Source organism: Oncorhynchus mykiss, chromosome 1 (genome assembly GCF_013265735.2).
Source record: "Oncorhynchus mykiss isolate Arlee chromosome 1, USDA_OmykA_1.1, whole genome shotgun sequence".
NCBI lineage: Eukaryota > Metazoa > Chordata > Actinopteri > Salmoniformes > Salmonidae > Oncorhynchus > Oncorhynchus mykiss.
In genome coordinates, this window is record NC_048565.1 from 62,421,063 (window position 1) to 62,437,725 (window position 16,663).

General features: G+C 41.8%; 2 protein-coding genes across 4 annotated transcripts in view; one reads left to right on the forward strand and one right to left on the reverse strand.

The window, feature by feature from the left end:
* Nucleotides 1-6,783: 6,783 nt before the first annotated feature.
* On the reverse strand, nucleotides 6,784-15,018 carry LOC110526526 (molybdenum cofactor sulfurase). Of its 3 annotated transcripts, none has more exons than XM_021607568.2 (15): nucleotides 14,593-15,018; nucleotides 14,244-14,333; nucleotides 11,963-12,029; nucleotides 11,186-11,830; nucleotides 10,957-11,033; nucleotides 10,482-10,681; nucleotides 10,161-10,277; nucleotides 9,651-10,046; nucleotides 9,245-9,407; nucleotides 9,019-9,106; nucleotides 8,604-8,728; nucleotides 8,310-8,406; nucleotides 7,964-8,102; nucleotides 7,761-7,865; nucleotides 6,784-7,406 (listed from the first exon to the last, which is right to left on the reverse strand). In XM_021607568.2, exons 1-15 carry the CDS (start codon nucleotides 14,735-14,737, stop codon nucleotides 7,311-7,313), a joined length of 2,550 nt encoding a protein of 849 aa, XP_021463243.2. In that variant the 5' UTR covers nucleotides 14,738-15,018; the 3' UTR covers nucleotides 6,784-7,310. The 3 variants fall into 3 exon arrangements, with proteins under 3 accessions (XP_021463243.2, XP_036838052.1, XP_036838047.1); XM_036982157.1 differs by lacking the exon at nucleotides 14,593-15,018 and adding an exon at nucleotides 13,719-13,896; XM_036982152.1 differs by lacking the exon at nucleotides 14,593-15,018 and adding an exon at nucleotides 13,719-13,899.
* The window catches only part of LOC110526533 (poly(rC)-binding protein 3), a 57,630-nt gene continuing 55,186 nt past the window's right edge, over nucleotides 14,220-16,663 (forward strand). Inside the window, exon 1 of the mRNA XM_036982186.1 lies at nucleotides 14,220-14,322. The gene's annotated coding sequence lies outside the window, so the exon portion shown is untranslated. The remainder of the gene's footprint in view (nucleotides 14,323-16,663) is intronic.

Consider the following 16,663-nt stretch of genomic DNA (forward strand, 5'->3'; position numbering starts at 1 on the left):
GTTACCACTATAGAGTTAGATAGAGAACTCTAGATGATAAAACTTGTTTGTCATTGAGGGCTTCCACCATTTCCCACTAGCAATTTCCAGTTAGAGGGCCATACACATGGATTTTTCCCAGTCCTATGTGGTAAACAGAGAACCAAAGAGATATAATCTTTATATATGTCCTATTATGGCATTTGTGAGCACACAAGCAGCGCCATTGAGGCTATCTCCATTTCAAAGTAGTCTGGTTTCTTCTTTTACTGCTTCTATGAGTTGGTAAACAAACTGAAAGGTTGAATACGGTCACCTAGAGTGCGTTATTTGAACAGTTATGAAGCTAAGGATCGTGATTTACTACCACCCACATTTATGGAATATTTGCTCACAAGTGTAATTCATTGGCTGATCCCTTATGACGACCCGGATGGAATAATGGGATCATTCCTTCAAACATAGGAAGTCCCACCCAGTTGACTAATCTACAATGATTTAAGCCCTCAATGGCAATGTCCATATGAAAACATGTTTAATCTATCTGGTCTCCTCTATCTAACTCTAAGGTGGTACATTCCCACTTCCCAATTGGTTATGAATGCAGCATAACTCATTGGCTCTATAATATGTGGTCAAAGATGGCGGATAAAGTCAGTTCCTGTCTGCTTAAGGGGGTGGCTCTCCCATAGGCACCAATGCAATAGCAGCTGGGACTGGTCTACTTAGTTCATTGACCTCCTTTGTAACAGAAAAAATGAGGGAGTGGGATGTCTCACTTCCTCTTCCGTCTCTGATGTGGGTGAAAGTACTACAGTAGTCCCACATTGTTGATAAAGAAATGAGGGAGGAGTAAAGGTTTAAGGTGACCCAGAGTAGCCTATGTACAGGCCACGCAAGAACAACTCCGGTCTACTTTATGAATTTATAAATTAGAAATATGTATGGCAATCATTGAAAATAAGGAACACAGTATTTCATAGAACACAATCCCAAAGCACAAAGGCCTATTGCATACTTCAGTTTGTACACTAGATGGGGATAAAATGGGGATAAAATAATTTTGTTAGAGGGCACTTTTCACATGGCACATATACAATTCAGTTGGCTACCTACAGTATAGGGCTATGATGTAGACCTACACTAGTACTATGTGCTGTTTTGTATGTGCTTATATAGAATAAAATAATATAATCCACTAGAATATAATACTTTACCAGTCTCTCGTGGATACACTACGAGCATCTGACTAAATGTCTCAATATTTGTTTTCAGGGATAACGAAGATTAAAACTTGACTAATCTCTATATTTTATTCTATTCTATGGACAAAAACCTGATCCAGCAAATGTCAGAAAAAGACCACCATACAATTGCAGATACATTAGAACTCCTACTGTAGCATGGTTAATGGTCATGGGGAAGTCAGAAAACTATTTCTTGACCATCATTTTTAGACACGGGCTCAAATCACACTATTTGTGTGAAAGCGCACAACCTGCTAAATGTAAATTCTGCCAGCCAGGGGCTTTTTACAATAAAGGCTACTCTCTTGCATGTTGTTATGCAATGAATGATGATGAGTATTTAAATAACAGGAGAAGGGATCCTCTAAGCTTCATCCCCTAACCTACATCTCGCAAAACCTACAAGGTTGGCAACATATCATAACATTATTATAACATTAACATATTTAAAGTACTATATTGTGTAATATACCGTGCGTTTCCTCAACTTACACACGATACAACATAATGAAAAAACAAAAACAGTTTGAAATATCACATTTACAAGTAAGTATTCAGACCCTTTACACAGTACTTTGTTGAAGCACCTTTGGCAGCAATTGCAGCCTCAAGTCTTCTTGGGTATGACGCTACAAGCTTGGCACACCTGTCATTGGAGAGTTTCTCCCATTCTTCTCTGCAGATTGTCTCAAGCTCTGTCAGGTTGGATGGGGAGCGTCGCTGTACAGGTATTTTCAGGTCTCTCTAGAGATGTTCGATTGGGTTCAAGTCTGGGCTCTGGCTGGGCCACTCAAGGACATTCAGAGACTTCCTGCACTGTCTTGGCTGTGTTCTTAGGGTCGTTGTCCTGTTGGAAGGTGAACCGTCGCCCCCGTCTGAGGTCCAGAGCGCTCTGGAGCAGGTTTTCATCAAAGATTTCTCTGTATTTTGCTCCGTTAATCTTTCCCTTGATCCTGACTAGTCTCCCATCACTGCCACTGAAAAACATACCCACAACATGATGCTGCTACCACCATGCTTCACCGTAGGGATGGTGCCATGTTTCTTCCAGACCTGACACTTAGCATTCAGGCCAAACAGTTCAATCTTGGCTTCATCAGAGCAGAGAATCTTGTTTCTCATGGTCTGAGAGCCCTTTAGGTGCTTTTTGGAAAAATCCAACCAGGCTGTCATGTGCATTTTACTGAAGAGTGGCTTCCGTCTGGCCACTCTACCATAAAGGCCTGATTGGTGGAGTGCTGCAGAGATGGTGGTCCTTCTCGAAGGTTCTCCCACCTCCACAGAGGAACTCTGGAGCTCTATCAGAGTGACCATCGGGTTCTTGGTCACCTCCCTGACCATTTTCTACATTGTAGAATAATAGTGAAGACATCAAAACGATTAAATAACACATATGGAATCATGTAGTAACCAAACAAAGTGTTGAACAAATCTAAAAATATATATTTTATATTTGAGATTCTTTAAAGTAGCCAACTTTTGCCTTGATGACAGCTTGCACACTCATGGCATTCTCTCAACCAGCTTCATGAGGTAGTCAGTCACCTGGAATGCATTTCAATTAACAGGTGTACCTTGATATAAGTTCATTTGTGGAATTTATTTCCTTCTTAATGCATTTGAGCCAATCAGTTGTGAGGTAGGGGTGGTATACAGAAGATTGCCCTATATGGTAAAAGACCAAGTCCATATTATGGTAAGAACAGGTCAAATAAGCGAAGAGAAATGACAGTCCATCATTACTATAACACATGAAGGTCAGTCAATCCAGAAAATGTCAAGAACTTTGAAAGTTTCTTCAAGTGCAGTCGCAAAAACCATCAAGCGCTATGATGAAACTGGCTCTCATGAGGACCGCCACAGGAAAGGAAGACCCAGAGTTACCTCTGCTGCAGTTTCCAGCCTCAGAAATTGCAGCCCAAATAAATGCTTCACAGAGTTTAAGTAAATCACAGAGGAGACTGTGTAAATCAGGCCTTCATGGTTGAATTTCTGCAAAGAAACCACTACTAAAGGGCACCAATAAGAAGAAGAGACTTGCTTGGGCCAAGAAACATGAACAATGGACATTAGACTGGTGGAAATGTGTTCTTTGGTCTGGAGTCCAAATTGGAAATGTTTGGTTCCAACCGTCGTGTCTTTGTGAGACACGGCGTGGGTGAAGGGATGATCTCTGCATGTGTATTTCCCACCGTAAAGCATGGAGGAGATGGTGTGCTTTGCTGGTGACACTGTCTGTGATTTATTTAGAATTCAAAGTACTCTTAACCAACATGGCTACTGCAGCATTCTGCAGCGATACGCCATCCCATCTAGTTTTGGCTTAGTGGTACTATCACTTAACTAGCGTTCAAGATGCCGTAGCAGTCTGACGTGTGTTTGTCTTGTCCCATGTAAATAGGTGGTTTCATCGTTTTTTTCCGTATATATTTTAATCCCACTTTCCACCTACGATCTAAATATACTTTCCTGCAGCCTGCCTCACTGGTACAGATCTGCTATATACATTATAACTTGAACCTCCACCAGAGACTAGCCAACTAACTAGCTACTTGCTAGTAGTCACTGTTAGCCATGGCTAGCGGTCTTCACCTTTAGCTCAGACACCAGCCCGCTATAGCTCGGTCAATACCTGCCAGTCTGCATAGCGCGATATCAACCCAGAGCATATCGGACTGATTTTCTCCACCACATCATCGGATACCTGTCGCAAGCTCTGGGCCATTACACCGGATCATCGCAGTTAGCTAGCTGCAACCGAGTGGCTACCGCTGGCTAATGTCCCTGTCCCTGTCCCAAAGCAAGCACCAGTTAGCCTTGAGCTAGCCTCGAGCTAGGCCCATATCCCGGCTAGCCGAAGAGGTATACCCGCTAATTTGTGGGCTACAATAACTCTTTTGCCAATTGGCCTAGGCCCTTTATTGCCGACACGGAGCCCCGCCGATCCATCATGACTGGTCTGCCGACGTAATCATCCGATGTGATTTCAAAAGGCTTTTCAGTTGCGATGTCGCCGAAGACCCATCTGCTAGCCCCGGCCCACTAGCTTTCTGAATGCCGTGCCCCCCACTTGCCTAGCATAGTAGCGACTACTGAACGGCTCCCGGACTCACCTATTGCTGCTCATTGGACCCTATGATCACTCGGCTACACGTACCTCTCTCTAATGTCAATATGCCTTGTCTTCTGCTGTTTCGGTTAATTATTGTTTTAGTTCACAGTAGAGCCCCTAGTCCAGCTCAATATGCCTTCGATAGCTCTTTTGGCACAGACCCCGCACATAGAGATCTCACCTGGCTTAGCTGGTGTCTCCAGAGATGCAAGCTCTCTCATCGTCACTCAATGCCTAGGTTTACCCCCACTGTATTCACATCCTACCATACCCTTGTCTGTACATTATGCCCTGAATCTATTCTACCACGCCCAGAAATCTTCCCCTTTAATTATCTGTTCCCAACACACTAGACAACCAGTTCTTACAGCCTTTAGCAGTACCCTTATCATACTCCTCCTCTCTTCCTCTGGTGATGTAGAGGTTAACTCAGGCCCTGTAGTCCCCAGCATCACACCTATTCCCCAGGCACTCTCATTTGTTGAACTCTGTAACCGTAAAAGCCTTGGTTTCATGCATGTTAACATCAGAAGCCTCCTCCCTAAGTTTGCTTTATTCACTGCTTTAGCACACTCCACCAATCCTGATGTTCTAGCCGTGTCTGAATCCTGAAATTTCCATCCCCAACTACAACATTTTTTGTCAAGATAGAACTGCCGAAGGGTGCGGAGCTGCAATCTACTGCAGTGCTATCATACTATCTAGGTCTGTGCCAAAACAGGTCGAGCTTTTTGCCTCTTCGTGTGGTGACGTCGATAGACCAGTCGTGGAGTTAGTAGGGTTTCAAGTAGCTCTAGGTAGTTAGCAGGCCTAGCAGGTTAGCAGAATGGGCCGTCAGTGGGCGTCGCGCCTGAGGGGCCTGTTGAAATCCTCGGGTAGATTATGTAGGTATTCCAGTCGGTAGAAGATTGGTGGGGTTCCGTGCCCTGTACCGGCAGTAGAAGGATATTGTAGCTCCTAGCTCCGGGACGGAAGTAGGAGTAGTCAACCCGGGTTGCTGTTGGCTAGCTGTGATGATCCAGATGAAAAGGTTCAGAGTTTGTGGTAGGAATTCGGGGATATGGAGTGAAAAATAGGTCCGGTATGCTCTGGTTTGAAACACATTGTACGACCGCTAGCAGTGGTTAGCTGATTCAGTTGAGGTACTGCAGTTCGGAGGTAAATAGAAATACTTTAGGAAAAAAAAACAGACGCCATCTTGGATACCAGTGGAAATCTGTCCTTTGGTATGATGAGTCCAAATTTGAGATTTTTGGTTCCTACCGCCGTGTCTTTGTGAGACGCAGAGTAGGTGAACGGAATATCTCCGCATGCGTGGTACCCACCGTGAATTAGGAGGAGGATGTGATGGTGTGGAGGTGCTTTGCTGGTGACACTGTTTGTGATTTATTTAGAATTCAAGGCACACTTAACCAGGATGTCTACCACAGCATTCTGCAGCGATATGCCATCCCATCTGGTTTGCGCTTAGTGGGACTAGCATTTGTTTTTCAACAGGACAATGACACACCTACAGGCTGTGTAAGGGGTGCATCAGATGACGAGGCCACCACAATCACCCGATCTCAACCCAATTGAGATGGTTTGGTATGAGTTGGACCGCAGAGTGAAGGAAAAGCAGCCAGCAAGTTCTCAGCATATGTGGGAAATCCTTCAAGACTGTTGGAAAAGCATTCCAGGTGAAGCTGGTTGAGAGAATGCCAAGAATGTGCAAAGCTGTCATCAACACTTTTGGTTACTATATGTTTCCATGTGTTATTTCATAGTTTTGATGTCTTCACTATTATTCTACAATGTAGAAAATAGTAAAAATCCTTGAGTAGGTGTGTCCAAACTTGACTGTATGTAAATAACGTATTTGTTTCTTATTTTTTATATATTGTGAGGCTACTGACAAAAAGTGAGAACTATTCTTCTGTGACAATATGTCTAAGGTAATCAGTGTGATATTCCATACTTCCATAAGTGTTTGTATCGCACATTAGAAAGCTTTGCACTGCATATTGGCAAATACCATGGTGTGAGCAGCAGTCAAAAACCTTTGATATTATAGCATTTTGTCAATTTCAGCTGCATAGTGTAATTCCAAGGCCTAGCTAATGTCTGTATTATGAACCTCTTAAATGTATTTCACAGATGTCAAGAGGGTGTTCTCTCTTCTCCATGGCAACTCCAACAAGCACCAATGACTTTCTATTGTTCAAATGCAGCTACCTGTCAGATATGTGGGAAGTGCATTCACAGGGCTGCCAGGCAAGCAGAACATCTGGATGGGACACTGCCACCGGACTCAATCATGTTTGGATAAATTGGAAGCCAAGTGCAAGGAAGCTGGGATACACTGCGGGGAGTGTGGTAAATGGAAAACCCATCATAATCCTAGGTCAGGAGCAGGATGCTTATTGTGGAACTTTCAAAAAAAGGGAAGGCATTACTTTCCTAAAGTAATGTTCTCCAATGAATTTAATACAAATGATTTTAAGGCAAGTCCCCAGTCTTTCTAACTGGGTTCAGGAACAGAGGGGATGCAACATGATTGAGAACGGTGTGATTGCTTTTTTAAGTTGGCACCCTGGTAAAGATAAAAAACGTTCTTTGGGAGGGCAAACACACTCAATTTATACACACACACATATATACATATACATACATATATACATATACATATATATATATATATATATATATACATATACATATACATATACATATATATATATATATATATATATACACAAATATACATATATACATATACACATATATACATATATATACATACATATACATATATATACATATACATACACATACATATATAATTGATTTACACGTTGGTCTGTATGAGCTCTGTGATTACCTGGGTTGTCTTCCTACAATATGCAGACACTTAAGATAAAATGGAAACCTAACCATGTTTGCTTAAAATAATTTTGAGTCCAGACATATAAAAACATCTGTAAATGGTAACCTTATCCTGACCATTGAGACATTACAGGAGCGCCAACAGATAGGGTTGCATTAGAGCCATCCAGTGATTGGTGGACAAGGTACACACCAAAGGTCACCTAAAAAACAAAATCACAACACATTTACAGCATACTCACAGAATGGCCAAAACGGTAGTGAGAACAACAAACAACAAGCCTAAAAATGTATCCAAAATGGGGTCCTTCTGGGATAAGGGATACTGTATATCGAATACTCTGCTGTGTGTTTTCCTTGTCAGTTAATGCTCGTTTGTTTTATGTACTCTACCTACCTCTAGTCTAAGGTCAATGACACGGACCGTTGCAAATGCAGTCGACCCAGTAGTAAGTCAGATAACGTGTCATGGGATAGGGACTATCTCAAAACTCAACACACCAACCCTGGAACATATTGTCACACTTTGAAATTAAACGCAACCTCCCCCCACTGACCTTCCCCTTGCGATAGGCAGAGAGAGACAGAAGAGGCTCTTTGGTCTTGGCTCCTGTGTTCTGATCAACCCCAATAATCTGGCATCTGCCACACCGACCTGCCACCTTCACGTCATATCACAAAGAGTTGATGCAGTTAAAGATTTTTGTTGCCATTTCAGTAATACGTGTCACCATATATGAAAGCCAATCTGCTTCCTCACCTGGAAATGGGTGTTTCCAATAATCAAGTGTGACCAATCATCTTCCTCAAATGGCTCCAATCCAGAGATGACTAAATTGGCACGAAACCGACTAACAAGCTCATGGATGTCAAGAGGCTGATGGTCAGAGGACTCCTGTCTGTCCCATAGTTGTTAGATAAACCACAAGGAACAAGAAAAAAGGCTGGCTCACATTAATCAATAACAAAAGGTTTACCTATGATGATCTTTGTACATGTAATTCACTAGGCCTACATACTGTATAATTTAGTATGTCACAAATTTTAAAATGGGCTCCACCAGGAATGTGTGAGGCCCGTAGGCAATATAACATGTTATACTATACCTGCTGGTGATGTGTCTCTGAAGCAAATCAACACTGGCATGGTTGATCATTAAGTACTGGGCTTCATTCACCAAGGAGAGGGCAGTGGACAAGACCCCTGGGGCAATGACAAAAAAGTCTAAATCATTATGAATTAAAGAGACCAAAGAAATCCCATTGGGGTAAAGCAAATTCCAACATTCATGCATACAAAATAGATTTTTGCAGACAATAGGAATTACTGAAGAAACCATTATGATGGACACCCTAGTATGGTATCTGAACTTAAGTTTACCAAGGACATCTCCATTTCACCTTTTTCATGGCCCTTTTTCATGTTGCGAATGAAATCAGGACTTTGCCTTATCAGACGACAAGGCTGTCCAAGGAATTCTGAGAGCCATGATGCAGCTTCATCGCCACAATCTACTGTTTGCACCCTTGGGAAGGAGAGAATACAATAACAACCACTACAACATTTCTGAATCAAGGTGATGGTCAAATACAGTGCCTTGCAAAAGCATTCATCCCCCTTGGCGTTTTTCCTGAAGTCAAAGTGGCAGACTTCTGGTAGACCAATGACTATGAAAAAAAATGGATCATAATAAATACTGTATGTCATTCCCGACACTGATCATACATGTCTTTCAAGCCTAGTATATAGATTTTCTACAAAGACATAGCTAGTTTAATTATTATTAATTATAATATATATATTTTTTTAACTCACCTGTCACCACACAACTTGCTTTGACACACCCCATGACTCTGGTGTGGCTCATTGTGGTTTTCCAAAGGGACAGAAATTGTGTCCATTCCTGAAAGATAAGAGGAACTCCTTTAGAAGAGTTTATTTTTATTTTTATGTATGACTGAAATGTATGTGAGCGGTGCTGCTGAATAAAGACTCCTGGATTGTCACACAAAAAAAAGACTATATATTTATAATGTCTGACCTGAGGCCTGCAGGAGCAGTGTGTTCGAGGGCAGGTAGATCTGCGGATGAATGAGGCATAAGCGTGGTTCTCTCTTTTGGTTCAGACACACTCCATTACCATTCACCACCATCCAGCCCCGGTCATGGAGCAGTCCCAGAGGGCACACTGGCCAGTCAGTCACCTGCATAACCACACATCACAATTAACAACACAGAAGAAGTAAGAAGTCAATTGACACAGTATACTGATAGGCAAACACGCATTGCAATTGTGTTTAGTTGATGAAATAGTCATTCTTTCCACAAATATCCAACAACAGGTAGACTTTATTCCAAACATAACATGGGTATTGGAGAACGATCATAATTTGCATTGTAGATTTAAATGAGAGCAAAACAATACTGAAAGAGAAATGTGCACAAACCTCAAACGCTGCACAGGATTTGATTGGATATATGTAGATATTAGTCAGATACTGGGCCTTCCCTTGGCTCTTTGCTTCCTTGGTGATGGCCTTGCCTCCACATTCGTTCACAACTGGATCTGTAGAGGCATGCTCTCTATTGTCTATGTGTTTAGGTTCCCCATTGGTAAGCACAGTAAGCAGACACTGACTGGAACCTCGAGAAGAGGTGTTCGATTTCAGTCTTTCTAGTTTCACTTGGTCCACTTCGACTGGTTTCTCCACAAAGCAGTCCACGATGAAGTTCAAGAAGTTTTGGCAGTCCCGGAAGGTTGACATGTAGCCGAAGGATACGCGTACAGATCCTGTTGGACGACCATTAACCAGGTCTACGTCGTCTCCACAGACATGACCCGCCTTGAAGAAAACAGGAGAGGACAACAGTATATTAGGATCAATAATTATCTACATTGTCTTTTATCGTCTTTTGCACAAACACATGCGCAATGCCACCTCAAATTCACTACGCACCTGTAGGTTGCTCTTCACGTCTTGATTGGTGGTGCCAAGGAAGAGCTGACAGGCACCGGTGTTGCAGAAGCAACCTGTCCGCACATGGATATTGAAAAGACTAGCCAGTTTGTCCACCTGAGAAGAGGAAAAGGAAAATGGTTAGAAATGTTTATCAATCAGCAGAAATATGAGACTTTTTTTTATTGCATTCATAATACCCAGGCTATGTTCATTATGAATCGACTTAAAAGTCCTCTTTAACATATATTTGGATGTGCGAAAATACTAAATGCAAACACTGTAGGGTGCAGTGCATCAAATAGGCTCATTTGAGTGAACCTGAGAGTATCCAACTATTTGTCCGTGACAGTCCGTCAAATTGAAGTTGAGGATGGCTCCCTGCGTGCTCGGGTTCTCAAACTCGCTGTCGGAGTATATCTGAGCAACTGGTTGTCCGTTGCCATGGCAAAGGCTAGACAGCAACATGTAAGTATAGCGTGCTAAACCAAATGTATGCAGCTGGACCTTGTCCATGCCTCCTGAAGGCGAAAACAAGGAAACAAGGTTACAATACAATAGTTTAAAAAGGTTTTATTGACTCAATTCAATCTCTGTAGAATATTGGTCCATTCCTTACTGATGTTCAAAAGATTTGTCATATTGATGTAATGAACAACCACTCGACCAATGGAATTATTTTTGAATGCATAGGTCTTACTTTGACACTTAGTGTAATGGCAGATGATACTGATGCAATATATGAGCAACTTCGCTTTGTTCCATCCGTGCCTTTAAATTATTCATATGTACATACCTGTGAGTGTGTGTAGAGCGTCAAAACTATGATTTAGAGCAATGATGTCCAGGAAAGAGACGGTGCCATCTTCAAACCTTAAAATCAGACGACAAACAAGGTTTATCACCAAAAAAATGTATCAAACAATACAATATTATCCTCTCTAAGCCAGGCTCATTCAACTTCATAAAGAATGCGTGTGCATTCACATCCATAATGTAATTTCAAGGCTCATGGAACAGTTTACCGGTTAGCCATATTTGGCGTTGGCACGTAATAGTTCTCCCCCGCTAGGTAGGCCGCTGCTGTCCCCCCACCAAAGTATGCTTTTCTTAGGAGGGCAGCTGTGTCATTCCGGACCAGAAGAGCCCCTAAACCTGTGGGGAAGCCAAACATCTTATAGAAGGAGAAGGGAACAAAGTCCGCTGGGTGCTCCTGCAAATCCAGCGGAGAGCAGCTAGCAAAAGAGGCAGCATCCAACACGACAAACCACCGGCCCTGGCTGTCACACGCTGGGTAGAGCTTCCTCGCCTGGATGCCCCTCACGTAACCCAGGGAGTACTTTCTGCCAGAGAAATTGCTCTGTGCTGGATAACAGAAGAGGTGTGGTGTCTGGCAACTGCTGCATTCACTCTGGGCTACATCTCTGGCTCTGGCCTCTATCTCCTCGGGGGAGACAGGTAGAGAAACCACTCCCAGTGCTGAAGTAACTCCTCTGATGCCGACCACCGAGGTATGGTTATCAGTCAGATAGCAGAACTGACTGGCTGGCTCCGTAGCAGTGGGAGGCCTCCAGGGAAAGCTCTCAGCGACTAATTTGAGAGCTGCCGTACAGCCAGAGGTGAAAATCACAGAGTATTTGTCAGGAGTGGTGTTAAAATGCTGCAATATCCTGCAAGAAAATAAATTTCTGTTCAGGACATATCCTCAATAGCAGGGCACAAATAAGGGTTCACACAGTCACATTCATTCGGGTGGAATAATGATGAGAACTTCTTTCTGCGAAAGGAGAGGCTTTAGCTACCTGTATCTGACATGCTCTACTGTGTCATGCGTCAGTCTGCTGCTGGGGTTATGGCTGTGAGGGTTGCCTAAAGACAAAAATATTAAAATAATATTAAAATCAGGATACAGGAGTATTCATATATACAGCTGAAGTTAGAAGTTTACATACACCTTAGCCAAATACATTTAAACTCAGTTTTTCACAATTCCTGACATTTAATCATAGTAAAAATCCCCTGTCTTAGGTCAGTTAGGATCACCACTTTATTTTAAGAATGTGAAATCTCAGAATAATAGTAGAGAGAATTATTTATTTCAGCTTTTATTTCTTTCATCACATTCCCAGTGGGTCAGAAGTTTACATGCACTCAATTAGTAGTTTAACTTTAATGTTTTGGATAGCCTTCCACAAGCTTCCCACAATAAGTTGGGTTAATTTTGGCCCATTCCTCCTGACAGAGCTGGTGTAACTGAGGCAGGTTTGTAGGCCTCCTTGCTCACACAAGCTTTTTCAGTTCTGCCCAAAAATCTTCTATTGGATTGAGGTCAGGGCTTTGTGATGATCACTCCAATACCTTGACTTTGTTGTCCTTAAGCCATTTAGCCACAACTTTGGACGTATGCTTGGGGTCATTGTACATTTAGAAGACCCATTTGCGACCCAAGTTTTAACTTCCTGACTGATGTCTTGAGATGTTGCTTCAATATATCCACAGAATTTTCCGTCCTCATGACGCCATCTATTTTGTGAAGTGCACCAGTCCCTCCTGCAGCAAAGCACCACCACAACATGATGCTGCCACAGCCGTACTTCACGGTTGGGATAGTGTTCTTCGGCATGCTAACCTACACCTTTATCCTCCAAATATAACGATGGTCATTAATGCCAAACAGTTATATTTGTTTCATCAGACCAGATGTGTCCCCATGTGCAGTTGCAAACCGTAGTCTGGCTTTTTTATGGCAGTTTTGGAGCAGTGGCTTCTTCCTTGCTGAGCGGCCTTTCAGGTTATGTCGAAATAGGACTCCCTTTACTGTTGATATAGATACTTTTGTACCTGTTTCCTAAAGCATCTTCACAAGGTCCTTTGCTGTTGTTCTGGGATTGATTTGCACTTTTCGCACCAAAGTACGTTCAACTCTAGGAGACAGAACGTGTCTCCTTCCTGAACGGTATGACGGCTGCGTGGTCCCATGGTGTTTATACTTGCGTACTATTGTTTGTACAGATGTCTGTGGTACCTTCAGGCGTTTGGAAATTGCTCCCAATGAACAATCAAACTTGTGCAAAAACAATTGTGAAATAATCTGTCTGTAAACAAATGTTGGAAAAATGACTTGTGTCATGCGCAAAGTAGATGTCCTAACCGACTATAGTTTGTTAACAAATACATTTGTGGAGTGGTTGAAAAACAAGTTTTAATGACTCCAACCTAAGTGTATGTAAACTTCCAACTTTAACTGTGTGTGTGTGTGTGTATATAGATATAAATAAACAAACAAACAGAAAACACAAAGGCAAGTACGATGGAATACCAGCCTTTGAAAGGAGGTCAATAGAGGACCCGGCAGCCTATTTAATTGATGTGGCGCAACAACAGTCTCAGAGTAGGTTCACGTGCAAAAATAGGAGGCATTTATTTACAGTGCAGGAAGTGCTGAAGAAGACTGGATACAAAGTTGAGTATTTAAAAAGTGTATTAGGAAAAATAGTTGACAAAAATACTTTAAAAAATAAATATATTAAACACAGGGCAAAACGCCCATAAACTCACACATCTGAGTTTGGAAGAGGTAAAGAGCGTAGGGCCTAGCGGTTAAGAGCGTAGGACCAGTAATTGACAGGTCGCTGGTTTGAATCTCTGAGATGACGAGGTGAAGAATCTGTCGATGTGCCCTTGTGCAAGGCACGTAACCATAATTGCTCCTGCAAGTTGCTATGGATAACAGCATCTGCTAAATGACTCAAATGTTACCTCAACAAACAGCTCTCCATGAACACAGAGAACAGGGATCCTAAAAGGACCTGCCCTAAACCTGGCATACAACTTTAAACAGGTCAATTCTCAATAGACAGTGTTAATTATATGCTTGAATGGTAATACAATTGACATGCAATGGCCAATACTTAACTCGTTAATGAAAACAAGGGCATCGTTTACATAAACAGTCCAAAAATGATTGTAGCAATTACAGATTGCCCCTTTAATAGAATTATGTCTTCTTTTTTACACTTTTAACAAATCAGCACATTATATCAGTTGAACCTAATTATATTTGGTATGTGAGGAAAGACTCACCATATACATTCCTGGAGATATCCTGATAGAATTCTCTCACCAGTGACTCAGGGTATAGCGTTGTTCCAGCATGGTCCAGGTATGTAATACCTGTCAAAAAAGTTGGTTTTGAAATTTGAGAAATCTTAGGAATGAGTTTCTTTGTGGCTAATCACTTATGTGCATCGAATAACAACACTTGCACCACTTAGTGGTAAGTAGACGTATTGCCATAAGCACACAACAACAAAAACAGTAGTCCTGTGTTACAATGTGTCGCACCGGTTTGCGTTGAATCAGCATAAGTTGATTTGCTAACTTTAAAACACGCTTGGCGCTGTGATTGAAGCCCCAGGCAAAAGTACTGTACCTTTAGTCCTTGAGAACTCCCGTTCTATTACGTCTTTGAAGTCACTTTTATAACCGTAATGACTCCAAACTTCCTCGAAGCTCTCAAACGTGCACAGTTGATTAAAATTCAACGACTCCTTCTCCGTGGCCTCTTGCAGTGGCATTTTCGCGTCTACCTACCTAAAATGTGACTTTGAAGTTCGGTCTACAACGTAACTTGCACATGACAGTAGTGGTAGCTAAGAGACAAACACTTACTCATTGACAAAGTTCTAAGTCCACACTGCATCTCTGACGGACAGTAACAGTCATTTGTATCTTAACGAGTTACCTCGCGTTCAACAGATCTAGCTAGATAAGGGGACTGAGATCTAGGTCTATGACAGAGATAGCAGGAAATGGAATAAAACTTCAACTACAGTACGTATGGAAGTGGACTGAGACTGTCAATAGGGGGCAATAAGTGAGCAAAACACATTACTGGCTAATGAAAATGAAATACTGTTGCTGTTATCAATGATTTACCTAAGAATAGTAAAGTGGTCTTTACTGGTTCTAAAAGCTGACCTATCAGCTTGCTGCCAGCTCTTAGCAAACTGTTGGAAAATAAATGTGTTTGACCAAATACAATGCTATTTCTCTGTGAACAAATTAACAACAGACTTTCAGCATGCTTATAGAGAAGGGCACTCAACATGTACTGCACTGACACAAATGTCAGATGAGAAGATTGTGGGAGCTGTACTGTTAGATTTCAGTGCAGCCTTTGATATTATTGACCATGTTTTTGAAAAAAAGTTATGTGTTATGGCCTTTCAACCTCTGCCATGTCATGGATTCAGAGCTATCAATCAAATACAACACGGAGTGTTTTCTTTAATGGAAGCTTCTCTGATGTTAAACATGTGAATTATGGTGTATCACAGGACAGCTCTCTTGGCCCTCTACTCTTTTCTATTTTTACCAATGACCTGCCACTGGCATTAAGCGAATCCTGTGTGTCCATGCCAATGATTCAACCCTATATGTGTCAGACACCACAGCTAGTGAAATCACTGCAACACTAAGCAAAGAGTTGCAGTCAGTTTTAGAATGGGCGGCCAGTAATAAACTGGTCCTGAACATCTCTAAAACTAAGAGCATTATATTTTGTACAAATCATTCCCTAAGTTCTGGACCTCAGCTGAATCTGGTGGTGAATGGTCTGGCTGTTGAGCAAGTTGAGGAGACTAAATTACTTGGTGTTACCTTAAATTGTAAACTGTCATGATTAAAACACCACACTCCACAAAGCAGATCCTGCAGGCTCTAGTTTTAGCTTATCTTGATTGTTGGCCAGTCATATGGTCAAGTGCTGCAAAGAAGGACCTACTTAAGCTGCAGCTGGCCCAGAACAGAGCGGCACGTTTTGCTCTTTATTGTAATCACGGGGCTAATATCAATATGCATGCCAGTCTCTCTTGGCTAAGTGTTCAGGAAACACTGACTGCATTGCTTCTTGTTTCAATAACAAACATTAATATTGTTTGTACAGTGAACTTAAACACAAATACCCCACCAGGCATACCACCAGGGGTCTTTTCACAGTCCCCAGGTCCAGAACAAATTCAAGGAAACATACTCTATTATACAGAGCCATGATTGCATGGAACTCCCTTCAATCCCATATAGCGCAAGTGAACAGCAAACCTGATAAAATAAACAATTAATAAAGAAATACCTCACGGCACAACGCCTCTTCCCCATGTGACCTACTTTTTTTTGTGTTTATACTGACGTACACTACCGGTCAAAAGTTTTAGAACACCTACTAATTCCAGGGTTTTTATTTATTTGTACTATTTTCTACATTGTAGATTAATAGTGAAGACATAACTATGAAATAACACATATGGAATCATGTAGTAACCAGAAAAGTGTTAAACAAATCTAAATATATTTTATATTTGAGATTCTTCAAATAGCCACCCTTTATCTTGATGACATCTTTGCACACTATTGGCATTCTCTCAACCAGTATTACCTGGAATGCTTTTCCAACAGTCTTGAAGGAGTTCCCACATATGCTGAGCACTTGTTGGCTGCTTTTC